Here is an 18,438-nt window from a genome sequence, read left to right on the forward strand (position 1 = left end):
GGAATAAACAAGGATGAAGGTTGTCTCAATTTAAATCGGGGGTTTCTTCTTTTGTGGCGAAAGGGTACCAACAAGGACAGTATATTTTTTCAGTTTGTGCCTTCTTGTTGACAACTTATTTGACACTAAAGCCTCGTTTCCAACATGGACTAGCGTTCCTAAAATAACACCATCATAAATCCAGAAGTCAGCATGCTCACAATAACAATGCTAGCATTCTGACGTTAAGTCGGGATCATGTTTGCCACGTTGAGCATCAAGTGCTGCTTTCAAATGTGGTTGTGTTTACCGTGTTCACAAGAAGAGTCCATATGAACGTATTCACAACCTGAGAATTTTCATAAAACTCAGTTCATGAGTTGTGACGTGTTTGCAGATGTTTACACTCATGGCGGCATCATATGAAGGAAATATTGTGTCTTTATTATGCATGGGAAAAAAAAACTGTTTTGAGAGCAAATTTCTTGCATGGATCAGGTGAAGAGACCCCCTGACGTGTCACTGATGACCACTGACTCACTCATAACTGACACCTGACTGACATTTGGTCATGTCAGTCCCACAAAACCAATGCTGCCAGCATTAAAATTAATATTTGAGTGAACAGATATATGCGAGTATTAAAAAAAAGATCTTCCACAGGGGTTTCATGTCAAGACATCAGCCCTCTAAAAGCCCTTTAAAAAAAGAGACTCCACTACACTAACAACATGAAATAAGAATAATAGAGATAATTACAAAGTGAAGTGCTGCTACTTTTATAAGAATTTCAACAAAACAGAACAATATAATGTAAACTGACCTCCATGTTGCTCAACACAGTCATCTCCCGTCGAATGTACACAGTGGAAGCGTCCCAACTCAACTCGTAGGTTTTTGATTTGCAACCAAAATGTCTGGTTTCATAAGCAAAATCCTTAATTCTGTGACCAAAACCAACAAAACTGTAAGAGCAACTTTGTTTGTAATGCAAATAGATTATTCTCAGTTTTTATAGTTTTACTTACAAACTTAATTTTTGATTGCAGTGCAAGAAACAGTTTTTTTGTTTTGTTTGGCTGATAAAGACACAATAATACTTTCATAGTGATCAGACCGTGAGAGAGGCAGGTTTATATTTTTATATTTACAGCTTTGATTTACACATTATATTTCCACAGAGTCATGGAAAGATAAGAGAGGAGTATTTAAACTAGAAATGAGGAAAGACGTCACTTCTGCAGGCCTTTCTCCTGAAAAGAAGTACAAATCAAAACATGTTCAGCTGTTTATGTCACTACTGCTGAAAGAATGTAAACCGCCTCTTCCCCTCGACAGTTCATCAGTGTATTCCAGGATGTTTGTGGGTCAGAGATTATAATCAGCTGCTGTACATTGTTGTTTTTTTCCCCTACTTTCTTTTGCAGACATGACCATACCGAGCGTATCACAGCTATCTCAGACTGACTGGCACCCAGCGTTTAATCTCAAACAATCTTTTCATTTGGGATGTGGTCCATTTTAAGCGTTTCATGCAATTATGCAGTTACAGCTGAAATAATATGAAAATGAGAGGATAAACCATTTACCACGTCAGTCAAAGTGCCTGCTTCCCACTGTTTTATAGCTACGTCATCACTCACACTGAAAACACAGCATAAAGGTCACACTCCGATCTGTGCATGTCATTGCGTAAAGCGCAGAGAAAGAATTAGGCGAGCCTGATGTGTGGTTGCAGGGGGGAAATGTGCGAACTAATTACACCAGACGCTGCAAGTGGATGGCCTCATTAGCCGTGAATGAACAAGGAATGCTCTAAATAGTTTTTACATAAGAGAACCCAACATCAAAGCACGTGCAGAAATGGCATCAAAGAATCTCTGTTCAGACGGCACTAAATACCAACAAACAGCTGCTCCAAGAATTGATTTTATTTTGCTGAGGCTTTGGGGCCACATGAGAGAGAAGGAATTTAAACTTCATGTACACACAGGTCACCTTGTTAAAGGTACAGTGCCTGATTTGGGTCCGAGACTGTGACTACACTTTTCTGATGTTTAGAAAATGCCGCAACCATTTCAAAAAAATGCAAGAAGTCCTTTGTGACAAAGAGCAGTGAAACACTGTTGACCTGGAATATGTGCATCGTGGACTCTGGGGTCAAAGCCTCCCCGCCTCCAACTACATCCTCTACCAGCCTTTTTGATCCCCAGACTCCACCAACACCGTACATCAATCAGCATCCGGCTAAACAATCAAATGTTTTCCATCTTGATTTTTAACATATATTTTTGCTTGTCTTTTTATACCTATGGTCAGGTGTTACCGCTGTGAATGTGTGAATAAATTGACTTTAGCTAAATTGACTCTATTTAATTTTGAAAGACTTTACTTGTAGTTTCTCCCTCAGATCACCTTTCATGAAAGACATATCCCTCCTTAGTGCTCTTACATGTTAGGACTCTTACTTGTGTAGTACTTGAATTTCGACAAGGTAGTATTGTTTCATACCATACACAGCTGTTCTGCAGTGTATGGTACGGAAATAACCGTAAAATTTGAACTCATCACCTGCCAACATATCCGCAGGCTTTAATTATTTTACCCAGAAATGAACGTAAACACTGATCCGGATCTGTCCAACAGCAGTATGTTAGTACTTAATGGAAAATAAACACTTTCATGTGGTGTTCTGCAACAGCTGCAGCTTTCTGACGCCTTCATTTGAAAATTCTTGACATCTACGTAACCAAGATGGAGACCGTTAAGGGTAAAAAAGTGTCCGGCGTTTCACACTTAATTTTTGGACCGGTATTTGTAACGCACATTTGTAAACCTTAGGGAGGCCATGAGAAGTGAAAGAAAACGTTGTAAGCAGGGCTTGTGTTTGAGTATAATTATGATACGCTGTTCCTACTTTCACAAAAGGTCCCAATTCCTCTTCCACCGTTGTTTACATGCTGCAGTCCGATAATAAAAGCGTACTGTAACTGGGGCACTATGTAAACACACTCATTGTGTGTTGGAGGAATGAGTGTTTTCCTCTCTGGCACTGTTCCCCTGGCACAGAGCGGCTCGATAAGAGCGCGGCCCGCCGTCCACGCGGCATTCCAAGAATCCTGCAGCGAACGTCCGTTAGCACGAGGCGAGTTCAGCTGCAAACCGCACCAACTCCCTGTCGAAGCCACCCTCCAAGAAACGGGCTCAGACTCCAAAAACAACGACACATACCTGTCATACGAGGGGTAATGGCTGGAACTAGAAGTGGGACAGTGACACATTGCGAGGCACAACAGGCATGGGATGCACAACAGAGTGAATGCAGGCTGAAACAATTCTGGGAAAAGTCAACTTCTCTTGTGAAGAAAGTTCAGCGAGTCATAAAAAGACGTTACATCTGACATCCATCAGGGCATAACAACCTGTGAGAGGAGGAGGTAGTCACACGAATCATGCTGCGGAAACATTTCACACTTACATTTCACACTTGGCCTTTTTAATGAACACTAAAGCAACCCGTAAGCCCTGATAAGTGCCAGCAGTAAATGAACCACTTTTTGAGGATCAGTGGTATCCTTTAATATGCCCAAGAATATGCAGGCAAGTACACCCAGTCTGGTTGAAGAAATCCCCGCCAACCTGCGCTGCCTTTGAGCCATTCTCCAGAGATAAATCAGCCCTCTACACGGTCTATTGTCATCTTTACTCCCATGACAAGTTGTGATCATAGTGATAAGAGATAAGATTCCTCAAACACATACCTCAGATATCTCAATCCATCAAGATGGGTTGATCATGTGAACCGATATTCCCACTGAGTATTCATTAAGTTGCTGGTGTATTTATTGATTTGGGCTCAGAGCTTAACATCCACTGAGATGTCTGGTTAGTGATGAGACATTCAGTGAGGTGTCGGACTGCAGAGACGTTCCTGTTCTATGAGAGCAACAGACCTAAAACCCAGAAACCAGCGTCTGCATTATGGGCAATGAGGAGCATCTGACTTGGTGGCTTCATTACTGTTGACTTTATTACTGTTGACTTTAGTGTGGCAGAAGAGTATTTAGTGGCTCCCTCTGCTGCTTGGTTGTGGTACAGCATGTGTATCAATGAAAACTCAATAGTGTCGAACCATCATTGCACTTAATCTGTCAGATATTCAACAGATCAACAATATCTACAAACAACCATGAATCAGTTGGGGTGATGTTTATGCTTAAGTGAGAAACTTAAAGGGTCATAATAGTTTACAGTATGACTTAATTTCCCCAGATGATTGTTTTACATTTCACTTATTTTTTAATCTTACTGTCTCATTGACATGCTGTACTAAAACCTTCATTTAAAGCCCTCCTAGACTCAATAATCTGTTTAGTTTACTGGAACGTCACTTGGATGTCAAACCTTCATCCTGCAGAATGATGAAAGTGCAGAATCCAACACTAGAAGTCTTCATATTCATCTACTGAAGGGGGAAAAGTCTCTTGCATGTTTCAGAAAAAATAAATACACAATAATTGAACATTTGTCAATGAAAAAAAAAAATCCTGTCAGACACAAGATATCAAAGCAGAGTATTTATAGATATCTTAAAATGTTATTTAACTAAATATCTGGGTGAACTGCATCTCCTATAAGGAAGGCCACCGAGGTGTGGCTGAATGCTTTGGAAACTTTTGACAATTATATTATGCTAATGCACATCAAGAGCAGTTTACTTCCCACAGAGAGACTGAGCCTGTGAAAACAGTTGAATCATGTTTTCTGCGGGTCTGGAGGAAGTCTGACCCTGTTGATGTCATCAGGGTTTCTCAGCTTGGGCTTGTAGTTGACAGTTTTCTTCATGGAAATAAGTTGCATTGTGGGAAATGTATGAAGCAGTGTTTTAGGGGCTTGGGATATACATACGTGTTATTTTAACCAGTGCAGCATCCATAATGACCTTTTATTTTCATATATTATTTCTGTTTTGCAGGTCAGACAGTGTTATGGAACTGCATTACAAATGCATGTTGGATGTCCTCTGTTTACATCACTCTACTAATTGCACTTTTCTCATGGTAACATTTCTCATTTTAAGGTTAAGTGGCAACAGTTCATTAAACTAATCAATTTACTTAATCAGCTTAAACCATAAAGAATTTTTTTCCTGTGAATCCCTCCATAAATAAAGTAATCCAAACTCTGGACCTGAATCGGCATCACTCCTCCTCCCTTTTCCTTGGCCCCTTCAAGGAATCTCCACATATAAAAACCTTTTCACCTCCCTCCAGAGAGCCAGAGGAATTCCTGCCTTGCCAAATTCCTCAGTGCTGTTTGTTGGGGCTTACAGTGTGAGTAGCACAAGCGACCAAATACCACAGCGAGAAGCCAGATCATTACTTGTTTGCTCTCTCTAAAAATGAAAAACAGATTTTTTTTTTTTTTTTTTTTTTTAAGATTTGTTTTTTGCTTTATTTCCATTCTATCAGGGCGTCCTTCATTAGGAAAGCAGTAAAATATAACTACCCCCCCTCTTCCCTTCCCCTCGGCTTTTCAGTGCTCCACATGGTTGATATTAACATTCCTTCAGCTTTCTAATGATGAGGACAAAGCAGGGCGCAGGGGAAGGTTCATGACAGCATTGGCATGGTGCTCACATTCCTGCGCTGGACGAGCTGGAGGGCCTCTGCAGGGCGGGTGGTGATGATGGTGTTTGGGAGACGAGCAAATGAAGGAACTAGAGGAGCAACGGTTGAAGCTCTCCCTCCCCTAAAGACACGATGTTCAGGACACACGTGCTATTTTCTCAGCCAGCTCTGACAGCCGTGCAGGGAGGACGGACACTCCTCTGGCTCACAGCAACATTCTTTTCTCTGGATGGAGGCTCGTTTTAATGATGCCTTTCCAGACCACTTGATGAATTGGAATCTGCAGCTTCTCAAAGGAAAAATGCAAAACTACCACTTTGTGTCAGAAGTCCAACGAGCTGCGCAGGTGAAATTCAGCAAACCAAATGGTATTTTATGTGAAATTTCAACAACAGTCTGGATACAATGGCTAATGAGACCGACTCAAAGAATGGTGTTATGGGTATTCGAGGCTCACAGAGGAATTGACATGCTCGCCTACTTAACCTCACCAGCTCATTGTATGAACCTGCATGTCAAGTGAACTGGTTGGTTGATCACATTCCTGTCAGGAAACAGGTGTGAAGAGTCAAAACTTGTGGCCTTCAGCCCTGATGAAGACAAAACGCATCAGTCTATCAATAAAGTTCTTCTATACACTGAAAGTGTTGCTGGAGTTGTGACTTTTCTACATTCTTTTTCTTTTTGGCAGCAGGTGAAGCTGTGCCAGAAACCTCCGTCCTGCTTCCACAATACACTGAGATGAGACCTGACGTATTACATACGGGTAGAAAAGCATCCGAGGGGCAGATGTGTCACCTCCACGCAAGCTCATCTATGTGCATCATGAAGAAGTACAACCCACAAAATATCAGCTGAGATAAAAAAAAAAAAGTGTCTCTATTCAGGACACCAATCATATTCCTGTAATTTTTACAGCTGGATTTAAGAGCCTGGGCGCAAAGTGTAAAACTTCAGACATGCCACGACCAGTTAGCCGATGGATTTATGAGTTATGTGTGCAGTGTTGAAATGGCGGTGGAGATTATGGTGTCCCAGAACTACTTCTTACGACGTGCTGTCCGACCACGTTGGAATAAATGTGTTTATAGTCGTTGCCACATCGGAGGGCGGACTGAAAAGCCAGGGTAACCGGGGCAACGGTGCATATTTTCAGATAATCTTTCCGGGAGGACGCTGAGTGACAGTGATGCATTGGGTTCTTCACATGCAATGTCTCACGTACCACAAATAGTTGAGTAACAAATAAAAAGAGATAAGACAGCTTGGAAGAGGAGAACAATAGTCGAGTCCTCTCTCCTCCACGCAGCAGGACAATCACGGCATGCAGAGCGTGTGAATGTTGGATTGTTTGGCTTGAAAGCTACAGATGACGCCACAGAAACCTCCATCTGATCAAACATAAGTATCACACATAGGTGTGAGTGGAGGACAGAGCAGAAATCCAGCTTCATTCACATTTTTTTGTGCAGTTATTCATTACAAGCTGACAGGAGCTGACACGATAACCTCAAAGACTGATTAGAAGAGCAGCAGAATATTACACTGTGTCCATAAACGTTGTGATTTATTACTGGCAGCAAAATTGCCAAACTTTAGATGATTGAAGCATCTCAAATACTTGTTCTTGTCTCAATAATGAAAATATTGTTGTGTGTTTAGGGTTATAAATTCAGGCGAGTGAGCCCGTTCAGACCAAAATATTAGTTCTGGGTGATCCGATCCCAAGGGGACACCTCAAAGCACAGGTGTGATGCGTTGATGATGCATTGAGATGCGATCTGCGTATGGCCACATTCTACTAGCAGCGTGAACTAAAATACGACCCGAGACACAGTAAGGGACCACCAACTCAACCGACACCCTCTAAGTAATAGAAGTAACATCCAATAGAAAACATCCCTGTTACTTCAACTCCTCTCTCCTTCTGGTTCTGTATGTGTTGCCATGTTTTCTTCTTCGAAATGTTAATGTCAGGTGTGAGGACACGTACTTGGAGCTGTGCCCTCGTGATCGGTTCCCCCAGGAGGCAGGTAGATGTTAGGTGTGAACAGGGCCTTTGTTACCTTTATTATGAAGGCACAGAACATGTACAGCATCCTTCACAGCAGTCAGTTGTGTGTCGTGGCAGTACAACTTCCAACACAAGATGAAGGTTGGTGAAAACAATTTAATATTTACAATTATTATAATGCCTCAAATTAAAACGCATAAAAACTGAAACACCACATCTCAGTTTCTGCTGGCACACGGACAAATACATCATAAAGAAAAAAGCTAGAGGAGCTAATAAGCTATAAAAGGTGGCATTTACTGCTGACAGCGTCTAAGAAACACTCTAAGCAGCCATACTAATGTTAAATGTGCAAAACATTGTAAAAATAGGGACAGATGTCTCCAAAGTTCCATCAAGTGAGGCTCCATCCTGCCCATGTGCTGTCATTCTCGACAATGTACGAAGGCACGAGTACGTGAACACATGCTGAGACTCACTGGCTGTCCTGCACAGAAGAGGACTCGGTTCCGGAGCCACTGGGCAGGTACTTGGACATGGTTCTGAGGTTGTCCTCTCTCATACCCTGGATGTAGCTGTCCAGTCTCTGCTGCATCACCTCACACTGCAGGTTCTCCTCCTCCAGGAAACGCCTGACCATGCTGTGTTCCGTTGACACCGACGGAGGCTCCTGGGAAGAAATCAAAAACACAACTGTAGGATTTTCCTTAACAAGAGCTCAGTAGAACATCAGCTCAGGTCAGGATATGTGATGAGCCTCACCGCTGAAGAGGACGAGAGAAAGCCTTTTTCTTTGGACCCTGAAATCAGAGAGTGTTTGGAGCACGAGTTTTGTCCCTCATCAGCTGATGCTTCGAGACTTATGGCTGGCACTGAGTGTGTCCTGAACATTCTGGTGGAGTGGGAGGAGGGGGAGGATGATGATGATGATGATGATGATGATGAAGGAGGCCCGGCGTCTGTGGCCAGGCTGCACGTCTGCTCTGTGGGGGTCCGGGACAGAGTCTGGAGCTCTTTAAAGAGCTTCTGGATCTCCCCTTCACAGCGAGTGGGGTTCTCCTGCTGCACAGCGTTAGCGGCCTGCGTGTCCTCCTGCAGCCTGCAACAACAACAAAAAGAGGGTTAGGTGTTGAGCCTTTGTGGATGTGTGTCTCTGTGTATGTGCTACCTACCTGTACTGATCCTCACTCATGGTGTGGCTGGACACAGCTCTTGCATATTGGTCCTGACAGGTCTGGTTGGAGGCCTGAAGCTGTGACCTGGTCTCAGCCAGCTCCTCCCGTACCTGCCCTTTCTCCTGTTCCAAGCTGCTCAGAGACGCCACATAACTGTCCTTCAACGAAGCCGGCCCAAAGGAGTCGGCCCTCTGCTCAGAGAGACGTAGTTCAAGGTAAACACAAAGAGAGATGAGTCCGATTTAGAGACAAGCACCGAAGCCACATTAAGAAAAGAGTTGTTGAAACTGTGTGATGACGACATCAATCTGTCCGAGCGGACAAACCTTGTGTGCGTGAGGCTGCAGTCTCTGCAGCAGACTTTTCAAATGCCGGTTCTCAGTTTGGAGAATCTCCAGCTGTGCCCGAGTCGTCTGAGAAAGTCAATAAGAAAAAAAGATAAATGACCCCCAGAGGAGCCAGTAAGCTTCAGCAGGATGCAGGCTGCATTAACTTATTAAAGATAAGGAATAAATGCTAAAAAAAAAATATACATAAAATGTGTAGGAACCCAGCGTACAAACGAGAACAGGTGCATTTACTGGGAACTTTCCCCGCGAACAAGAACCTGAGAATCTCAGTTTCCGCCCAGAGGAACCAAATTATCTAAATTAAGTTCCAGGGAAATCGCTTTATCACCAAGAAAGTTCCAGCTCATGTGAACAGAAGCCCTTTCTGGAGGTTAAGGGACTTTCACGCTGATGCTTACAGTACTGAACTGACTGGTCAAATATGCCTTTTTTTTTTTTTTCTGCTGGCATTTTAAAAATTCAGGCAGTTTGTAGCCGACAATAATCAGGATGGAGCTGCACAAGAAGTTTCACAACTGAAGGACAAACAATGAAGTGCAGACTCTGCTGTCCACGTAAACAGAGGATGAGTCAGATGGAGTTTGAGACTGTCACACTTCTGATACATCAGTGGACTGATTAGCTTCATCTTCCTGGTGTTTTCACTCTGCTGTGGAAACGACCATCAAAGAACTGATGCCAAATGAATAAAGAGAAATCTCACAGATCACAACAATGACAAGTAGAAATCAGCTTATGTTTTCAAACTAATTTATCTGTAATGTAAGAATTGGTTTACATGCAACTTAACCTTTGTGTCACAGAGCAGTTTGTTGATACGCAGCCAGCAAATGTGTACGTGTTCTCAGGCACAAGAAGAAACCGGATGAATCCGCTTCTATGTGCCCCTTTAGAGTAGATTGGATCATTTCATGGTCAGACTGTTAGTAACTCACTTTGAGCTCAGCTTCCTTCTGCTGTGCTCGCTCCACCTCACCACGGAGCTGCTGCGTGATGCTGGACGAGGAGCCGCTCAGTGTGGCGATGGTGATGTCGCGCTGATGCAGCTCGCTGGTCAGCTTTGACACCTCCTTTCTCATTCCCTCAACTTCCCCGCTGTGAGTCTGCTTGGCCCGTTGGAGCTCCTCTCTGAGCTGCAGAATAAATCCAGAGAGGAGAGAAGTAAATGTGTGACGGAGCTGATGACAACGACAACGATAACAACAATATCGGGGGAGTTTTCTGACCTTTTTCATTTCAGCTACAGAAGAGTCACATTCTGCTTTGAGGTGCTTCAGCTCCATCTGTGAGTGGTCAGATCTCTGTCTGCTCACCGTCTCCAGTCTGAGCACAAACAAATGAAGAAAATAATCTGGCAAATTCCAAAATGGAATCAATTTAACTCTCTGCTTTTAAGACTTGGTAACTCACTGTGGCGTAAATAAACCTTCTCTCTTCTACTTCAAGGTGAGATCAGCTTCTAAAACTTGTGGGGTTCCATTGAGGTCAGATTCAAAGCTTCAAGACGAATAGTGACTTAGATCTCTACAAAACTTAATTCCCATAAATATATTCCAAGTCCAGGACCGGACTCTTAAATTTAGACATCGAATGAGTGGCAGCAGATCTATTCTGTCCCTTTCTACCCCGGCGGTTCTTCTCTGATTAATAACTTCTCATAACTAACTGGAGCACAAGTTCCAGTGGAACTGGACAACTTTACGTCCTCTGATGAATGATAACTGTCCAACAACAACAAACCAACAACACAATCAGAGAGGCTGGTCTGACGGCTGCCAAGAAGATTTTAGTTCAGCGTTGGAAACCTCTGCATGATTCACTGGTTGGTCACTGGCTTCAATATTTTCTAGACTTTTCATACCTGGAGCTACCTTCAGGAATCATCAGAAATGTTCAACCAAAGACAACAAATCTGTGGTCAACCACAATACAATTTTTTACAAGATCTTATGACCAAAACGAGTCGTTCTGGTTGATTGAATTATTTGGGGTTTTTTTCCACACAAAAAAAGTTAATGTCAAAACACCCACAATACCGATCTTATATTGTTGTTATAAAGACAGCAGCATTCACCTCTCTCTGAGACCTGCCAGTTCAGCCCTGAGATGGACCTCACAGTCCCGGGAACACTGAAGCTTGGCTGCAGACTTCTCCAGATCTCGTCTGAGGGTTTCCACAGCAGCGCAGCCCCGAGCTGCCAGGCAGTCCTCCAGAGAGCTGCGTACACAAACAACAACCATACACACTGGCAGAATTGGTTTTCTGTCAGACTGCTAAAAGCTGACCTTTACTTCAGTCCATCCTGCCCACAGTGTTGGTAAAGAATGCCCCCTTGTGTGTGATCGGCTGTACTACATCATAATATTGGAAATCCACCCACCGGATGACTTGATCTTTAGCTTGCAGCGCTTGGTTGAGTCTGGCAACTTCATTATGATGCTGCTGGCGCTCCAGACTGGCTCTCCGAACAAATGTATCCTGGGAGCTGAGTGTGGCGTGGAGCTCCTGCCGCTCCTCTGAGTGCAGCTGTGGAAAAATATTTGACTTTATTCCACCTGTTGCTTGTATACGGCTGCAGATGAAGGCTGACAGAGGCCCCCCAGATTGGCTAGATTCAGTTCAAATGATTTAAATTTGGTGATTGGCAGTGGTGGAGGAAGTACTCCGATCCTTCCCTTCGCGCCAGTAGACCATGTTTATCAGCAAAATGTACTTCACAAGTTAAAGTACTCACTCAGTGGTATTCTGGACAACAAATTAGATGGCTAAGGCTGATGTATCAATTAAACATGCAGCATTTCCCTGTTTATTTTACATACAGACAGTTAGTTTTAGTTACAGTGGTAAGAAGAGGTAAAAAAGCTCTGCTTACAAAGTTGTATTGTTTTTAACCTTTTATTATTTGTATAAAGTTTATGGGGTTTTTTGCCATCTGAAAAGTTTAAAGGGGAAACCATTCTTTGGTGAAAGTGCTAACAACTCAGGCATCTGAACCTCTAACATACTACACTACATTATACTACAAATATAATGCTATAGGAACTATATGAAGCAGACTGTCCCACAGAACTCATGTTGAACATACTGCTCAATGAAACAGACCTTTTTACAGAGACCTTCTACAATATTCTCCACCGTACTGTCTACATTGGCTAACGGAGGACACCAACTGTGAGTGATATGAAAAGGTTGTCACTCATCACTGGGGTACCGGTGTCTTTCTTCATAAAGGTCCTGCTATGGAAGCTGCCGGGATGTTTAACATCCCTCGGTGAGGTCAGAGTCTGGACCTCCATGACTGTCTCTGAAATGCAATGTTACAGCTGAGGGTTTGTTGTCTGACAGTCTATTGCCAACTTGTTATGCTGCAGGAATGAACCTGCCAGCGAGTTAGACTAGGAGACACTGAAGCATATGAAAAATATATATAATATTAAAACGTTTTGTTTTTTTTTTTCATTAATATTGCCTCTTAATAAAAAATGGGTAACTTTTTTGAAACTATTTTCTTCTAAATTTTGATACGAGTCATCATTAGGTAAACCATTGTACTGTTTATGTGTGTTCTACAGTTTCTTTCTTGTTTTTTTTAATACAGGATAGTAAGGGTGCCTAAAATGGGGTCCAACATGATCACCTTTATCTACCACTGCTTGTACCTCCTGTCTGTGTGCCCACCTGCTGCTCCGTCTGGTACTGTCCCAGCCACATCTCAAGCGGGCGGAGGCGCTCCAGCTCCAGCTCCTGAGCGTGCCGGCTGCCCTCGGCCTTCTGCAGCTGAGAACGCAGCTGCTGCACCTCTGAACAACACTCCTTGTGTGGCCTCTCCACCGGCCACGATGCCCGCTGGGACTGCAAACACAGTGACAGAAAACACGCGTCCAAAAATGACCTGCCTCCGCTTTGCTTTGGCATCAAACTGACTTTACGTGTAAAGGTGACGGATTTGCTTTTACTTTCATGTGTGAGAGTTCATCCGTCAGGCTCTTATTCTGGGCCTGCAGGGACGTCAGCTGTTTGTGGTGCTCCACAAAGCGCTGGTAGGAAGATGTGAGGATGATTTTACTTCACAGGAGCAGCAGATGGTAAGAATGGTCACTCAGGAAACAAATGCAAAAGGGAAGCAGACCATAGTGTCTTCACGGAGTTGGGTCTCCTTTGAAAAACCCGTCTCTTTTGCGCCTCCTCTCGTCTCCTTGAGCTGTTTGCGCTGAAGCTTGTGGTAACTTCTATTTAATTTATCCAACTGCAGAAGAACAGATTTATCAATATATTGAAAAACTCTCTTGTAAACTACAACTTTGCCCAAGCAGAACTGAAGAGATTTGTAAAATACAGATGAACAACCGAGTCTACTTAGTGACTGATGAACTGACTACCGGTGGTTTAACTGTGTAACAGACAAGTTGTCTCACCTCTTCTCGGACTTTCAGCAGTTGTTGCTCATACTTGGCAACCGACATTTGTCGACCGGTCTGGACATCTTTTAGCTGCTTGTGGAGCAATCCGATCTACAATCAGGGGTGGTGATGTTAATGGGGGAGAAAAAAAATGGGAAATACACATCACCATTTATTCAAATGCTTATACTCCTCATGGCATAACATTTGATCCCTCTCAGCTCATAAAAAGAGGAGTTGTAGCTGCTTTAAGAAACACTAGAGTCTGACTTTATTGTGGCAGCTCTACTTCACCTCCAGGTCCCTCTGCTCAATGATATTCCTTGAAGTTAAAAGCTCCTCTTCTTCTCTCGTCAGCTTGAGCTCCAGAGCCCGGATCGCAGCCTCCCACTCCTTCTTCTGATGAGTGATCATAATGTCAATCTGTCGCATCAGCTCCTGCAGCTCTGGCTCACAGGATGACAGGACGGAGCTGCAAAACACAGACAAAAACATGATGATGGTGTGTTAAAAACAACAACTCGTGAACATTAACCAAGAGGTTCTCCTCTCTGCAAGAGCTCATCGTCACTGGTTGTCAGTGATTCTGAAAAACAACCTCAGTTGTTACCGAGTTACCTCAGATCAGGATTCTGCATCGATCCCAGAGAAGCCTCCATCTGGTGTGTGGTTACTAAAGTCTTTTTATATATATTTATATATATATATAAAAGCCCTGTGGACACTTTAACCTGTCTGTCCCCACGCGCTCAGTTGATCAACCTAGCAACCTATAAAATAATCAAACTTGGCAGCAACGACGTCCGCGAAGCCTCTTTTGTTTCGGCTTCAATAACGTATTTCGGACTACAGCGAAGTTACAGTTCCTAACATGATTAGCGAGCGTTAGCAGCTAACCTTAGCTAGTTTCAGTGCCTCCAAAAACAGTTGTTTACATCACAAACAAAACTACACTGTACAACAAACTACTATCTGAGGCGCTGAGGGTTTCCTGACGTAAGGCGGTAACTCCACCCCCAACCTGTGACGTCAGCACGCTGTACGTAACTGCGGAGAAATGGCGCTCAGCGATGGGCTCAGTAAACAGCTACCGTCTAATTACAACTCTTGTAATAAAACCAAATTACAGTATTAACCGATCCGTTTAGAGATTAAAGTATCAAGATGGTTCCTACAATGATAACACATACTTTTTTTTTTTTTTTTTTTTTTTTTTTTTTATACCTTTTGCACACTTAAATCAGCGGGCTACACCGGGAATAAAATTGCATTGTTGAGTGTAACGATAGATATCGCGACTACCGTTAATATTAAAACAATAATGGTATATAAAAGTATAGTTTACGTGTTTGAGAGTTTTTACAAATATCCTTTTATTTCCCAACTGGAACACGTGGCTCGTTGGTCTAGGGGTATGATTCTCGCTTCGGGTGCGAGAGGTCCCGGGTTCAAATCCCGGACGAGCCCAATTTTATTCGCGGTAGTAAGTGTCGTTAATCAACGACAAACCCGCCTGTCACGTCACATCTCCTTTTGCAGTAGATGTAAACACTGAAGCAGGGAACATTCCTCTTTTGCAGGTACCATGTTTTTAAATTTTTTTTTAGCTCTGTGACTAAATAAAGAGACACATGTTTTGTTTGTAGAAACATGTGAGTTTCCCTTCCGGGTTTTACCCTAACATGAGCGTTAGCTCGCTAGCAGGTAGCAACTGTGTGCTATTCTAAGATCTATTTCACCAGAGTGTCATGGGCTCTCCGAAAACAGACAGTGTAAGGTCATACATACGTACGCACATACGTACATAATGAACATAAATAATTACGGATTATTATTGGAAGGTAGCAGAGAGTAGTAACATACAAATTCTCAACAACTCCCTGAACCATGCATGGCTCGTTGGTCTAGGGGTATGATTCTCGCTTTGGGTGCGAGAGGTCCCGGGTTCAAATCCCGGACGAGCCCAACTTTTTAATTCCCATTTTTTCATTCATTTGAATGAATTCACATCCATACTGATGTGGTTCACATTTTGAAAAGAGCTGCAGCTTGCGAGGTTCGTTAGCGCAGTTCCCCCCCCCCCCAACCGACCCCTCCTCCCACATTTCTCCACCTGCCCTCCGTCAAACACCGAACAAAGAGCATCCCCACGGCTCTGCTTCCCCAGCTGTTGCGTTCGAGCCGTGAGAAAGAGAGAGACGTTTCTGTTCCGCCCCCACAAACGCAACAGACACTCCTAACAGGCGGCAGACGAGCCGGCTCCCTGTCACCATTCACTGCAGTGAGGCTGAGCTGCACAGTCAACCACCTTCAACCCTGAAACACCGATCTGAGGACTCTGTTTCGCAGTATTTCACGCGTTATTTGCAAAGGCCAGCTGTAAGTACGTTTTTTTTTTTATTATTTAAAACTTTTTCAATTATTTGTATTGGATGATACTGGTTTGTTTTTCTAATGTCAGGATTAAAACAACCACACTAATTGCACTACAAGCCTTTAATTGTTATTCAACTTCAATTTTCTAAACTACATTTTTGGGGTGTGACTTTTGTCTTGTAAATCCAGTTTAGATTATGCTTATAAATACACATCACTGTGATCTGTGAAGTCTAAATAAAAATAGCATTAAGGGATAATCAAATCTAGAAACTGCAAAATACATTTTTAGTTTGATATGACTCAAATAGCACCTCTAACTATTCAAAACCCTATTTCATTTATTAGGGAGACACAACCTGGGAAATTGGGACCTGCTGCTTCCACGAGCACTTATCATCACTGCCCGTTTCTAAACAGTGGACGTCTCCAGGTGGACTCTTCATTGAGGACTTCCAGGTTCCAGATCATCCAGACAGAGTTTGGTTGATTTTTGTGGGGAAACTTTGACCATGGTTCTGTGTGAGGACGGTGAGTGCAGCGTCTGCCTCCTGCCTTACTCCCGGATGGACAGGGTCCCCCGGGTGCTCCACTGCAGGCACACCTTCTGCGAGCCGTGCCTGGAGACTATGTCGCGGGTCAGGAGCGAGCTGCTCACCGTAGGCTGCCCTTTGTGTCGCCGGGTGACCTGCATAGGCCGTGGCCTCAGCCTGCAGGAGGCTCTGTGGGTCAACAGCAAGCTGTGGGAGCAGATACCAGAGGAGGTAGACACAGAGGGAGAGGAGGAGGAGGAGGAGGAGGAGGAAGAGGAAGGAGGTGGACCGAAGCAAAAGCCTGAGCAGCAGAGGATGGAGGCTAAACAGCAACCCTCATTACAAGCAGAATGGTGGGTTCATCAGAGCACAAGGGAAAACTGGTTTCCCTTTTTGTCTACAGGCATTGTGAGCATCTAACACTGTTGTGCCATGACTCTTTGTACATAAGCAGGTGACATAAACAAACATGAATAAGGGAGTTTTTTTTTTTTTCCTCCAAAACACTAAGATAATGCCACAGGCTGCTGCTGTAAGGTGGGTGAGGGCTGAGAGCATTCAAAATAGAGTCAAAAGAGAACAGAAGCTCTTCAGAAGCAGTATTGTATTTGAATTCCAGCCATACCGAGAGATTCACACATCCGTGCTAAGCAGTCCATTTGTCCACAAAGCTTCTCATTAGCACCTCGGCTCTGCAGCGCCGCATTCTGTTGCAGTGAAACTCTGTCTGACAGCAACTTCTTCTTCTTAGTGTCTCCTCGAGGTCCGCCAGAACGAAGCTGAAACTGCCTGCCTTCTTCAAAAGGTTCAGTTTGTCAAAGCAGCACCAGGAGAGGATCGTCCCCGGCAGCAATGTGTAAGTCCCGCTGTCTGTGTGGTTGATGTCTGCGAGGACAGCTGGACTAAGAGTAAGAATGTGGACTAATGTTGTTCTGGTTGTCTTATTTTGAAGGGAAATGAAATCCTGGCGCAGACTTTCCACTGAGGAGACGTGTTAGAGAAGAGAAAGGAAGCAGCTGCAGGATGATGTGATGATGCTGTTTGTGGACAGTAAACAGCTCCAGAAGACCCAACTTATCTTTGGAAAGTTGAGGCGGTTGAGGACTGAGAATCCATTTGTGCTGCTGTCACGACATTGTTTTGTTCTCAGCCAAAGGTGCCGTGTCTCCCTATTATTTATTCTCGGCTTAATTCTCCCAGCTGGTGCTGTGGGATTTAGTTCAGCTGTCCCGGTGGGGCCAGCACCCCGAGCCCCCCTCCCAACAGATGGTCCCCTCTACACCTCAACCGCTAAACGCTTCTTGTTTTCTTTATTTATGATAGCTAGTGGACAAAGTATTTAATAAAACTATTTTTGAAATGATTTTTTTGTGTGTTTTTACTAATGAATGCAGGAGATGATGTCATCTGAAAAGAATCACGAGCTCAAAGCAAAGACGTGACGCTTTCCTCACGTCACTGTTTACATCATTCATGATTCAAGTGACAAAAAAAAAAAGTGAAGCCAGCAGGAGATTTCTGTTGTTGGATAATGTGAATATTACTTTAGTGGGAACGACACAACAACAAAAACCTGCCACAAAAGACTCAGTCAAGCAGGAAAGTGGATTATAAACTCTATTCATCGAGCATCTGGCAAGTATTCTGCTCCAAGATATCAGAAAACTGGATCTTCACTTTCATGGAAATGGCCTTGTGTTCTTTTTGTGTTACCTTATGTGCACGGATCAGTTCAAAACATATATGCAGCATGCGCCATTGTGAGAAAGAAAGAGGGTGTGTCGAGCAGAATTTAATCTCGGTTGGAGGTCACGGTTAAATCTCAATGTGTCTGTCATATTAAAGTCAGTATCGGTGGAGACACTCTGGATGAAGCAAGAAGTCGGTTAGTTGTCACGCTGGTTTGGTGAACAACTGCCAGAGGCACACACTTAGTCATGTTTGTATCGATGGTGTTATTTCTCCTTTATTTCCACGCTT

The 18,438-nt window shown here is 43.5% G+C and overlaps 2 protein-coding genes and 2 non-coding genes across 5 annotated transcripts; 3 read left to right on the forward strand and 1 right to left on the reverse strand.

Annotated features, from left to right (window-relative positions):
• Positions 1–7,761: 7,761 nt before the first annotated feature.
• cep63 (centrosomal protein 63) lies at positions 7,762–14,521 on the reverse strand. Its single transcript, XM_069150871.1, has 14 exons — positions 14,168–14,521; positions 13,844–14,021; positions 13,565–13,660; positions 13,279–13,395; positions 13,106–13,186; positions 12,828–13,001; positions 11,530–11,675; positions 11,223–11,366; positions 10,375–10,471; positions 10,084–10,281; positions 9,125–9,211; positions 8,796–8,989; positions 8,386–8,722; positions 7,762–8,293 (listed from the first exon to the last, which is right to left on the reverse strand). The coding sequence occupies exons 1-14, from the start codon at positions 14,206–14,208 to the stop codon at positions 8,099–8,101; spliced, it is 2,085 nt and encodes a 694-aa protein (XP_069006972.1). The 5' UTR covers positions 14,209–14,521; the 3' UTR covers positions 7,762–8,098.
• Positions 14,522–14,944: 423 nt separating this feature from the next.
• trnap-cgg (transfer RNA proline (anticodon CGG)) lies at positions 14,945–15,016 on the forward strand. Its single transcript has one exon. It is a non-coding gene; the product is annotated as a tRNA-Pro (tRNA).
• Positions 15,017–15,442: 426 nt separating this feature from the next.
• Positions 15,443–15,514, forward strand: trnap-ugg (transfer RNA proline (anticodon UGG)). The gene has a single exon. It is a non-coding gene; the product is annotated as a tRNA-Pro (tRNA).
• A 322-nt stretch (positions 15,515–15,836) lies between these two features.
• On the forward strand, positions 15,837–17,787 carry LOC138198524 (tripartite motif-containing protein 3). 2 transcript variants are annotated; one of them, XM_069149966.1, is made up of 4 exons: positions 15,837–15,932; positions 16,274–16,811; positions 17,210–17,314; positions 17,411–17,787. In XM_069149966.1, exons 2-4 carry the CDS (start codon positions 16,438–16,440, stop codon positions 17,454–17,456), a joined length of 525 nt encoding a protein of 174 aa, XP_069006067.1. In that variant the 5' UTR covers positions 15,837–15,932; positions 16,274–16,437; the 3' UTR covers positions 17,457–17,787. The 2 variants fall into 2 exon arrangements, with proteins under 2 accessions (XP_069006067.1, XP_069006066.1); XM_069149965.1 differs by having other exon boundaries at positions 15,837–15,928.
• The last annotated feature ends 651 nt before the right edge of the window (positions 17,788–18,438 follow it).

This window comes from Embiotoca jacksoni, unplaced genomic scaffold, assembly GCF_022577435.1.
Source record: "Embiotoca jacksoni isolate LCO1_2020_lvr unplaced genomic scaffold, fEmbJac1.0.p SCAF_16, whole genome shotgun sequence".
Classification (NCBI taxonomy): domain Eukaryota; kingdom Metazoa; phylum Chordata; class Actinopteri; family Embiotocidae; genus Embiotoca; species Embiotoca jacksoni.

Coding starts and splice junctions, on each gene's coding strand:
- cep63 (XM_069150871.1), bottom strand. CDS start 14,208: ATGGAGGCTTCTCTGGGATCGATGCAGAATCCTGATCTGAG. Junction 10,472..11,222: donor CTGGCAGGTCTCAGAGAGAG/GTGAATGCTGCT, acceptor GTTTGTGCTCAG/ACTGGAGACGGTGAGCAGAC. Junction 10,282..10,374: donor CTGTAGCTGAAATGAAAAAG/GTCAGAAAACTC, acceptor TTTATTCTGCAG/CTCAGAGAGGAGCTCCAACG.
- LOC138198524 (XM_069149966.1), top strand. CDS start 16,438: ATGGTTCTGTGTGAGGACGGTGAGTGCAGCGTCTGCCTCCTGCCTTAC. Junction 16,812..17,209: donor CCCTCATTACAAGCAGAATG/GTGGGTTCATCA, acceptor TCTTCTTCTTAG/TGTCTCCTCGAGGTCCGCCA. Junction 17,315..17,410: donor ATCGTCCCCGGCAGCAATGT/GTAAGTCCCGCT, acceptor CTTATTTTGAAG/GGAAATGAAATCCTGGCGCA.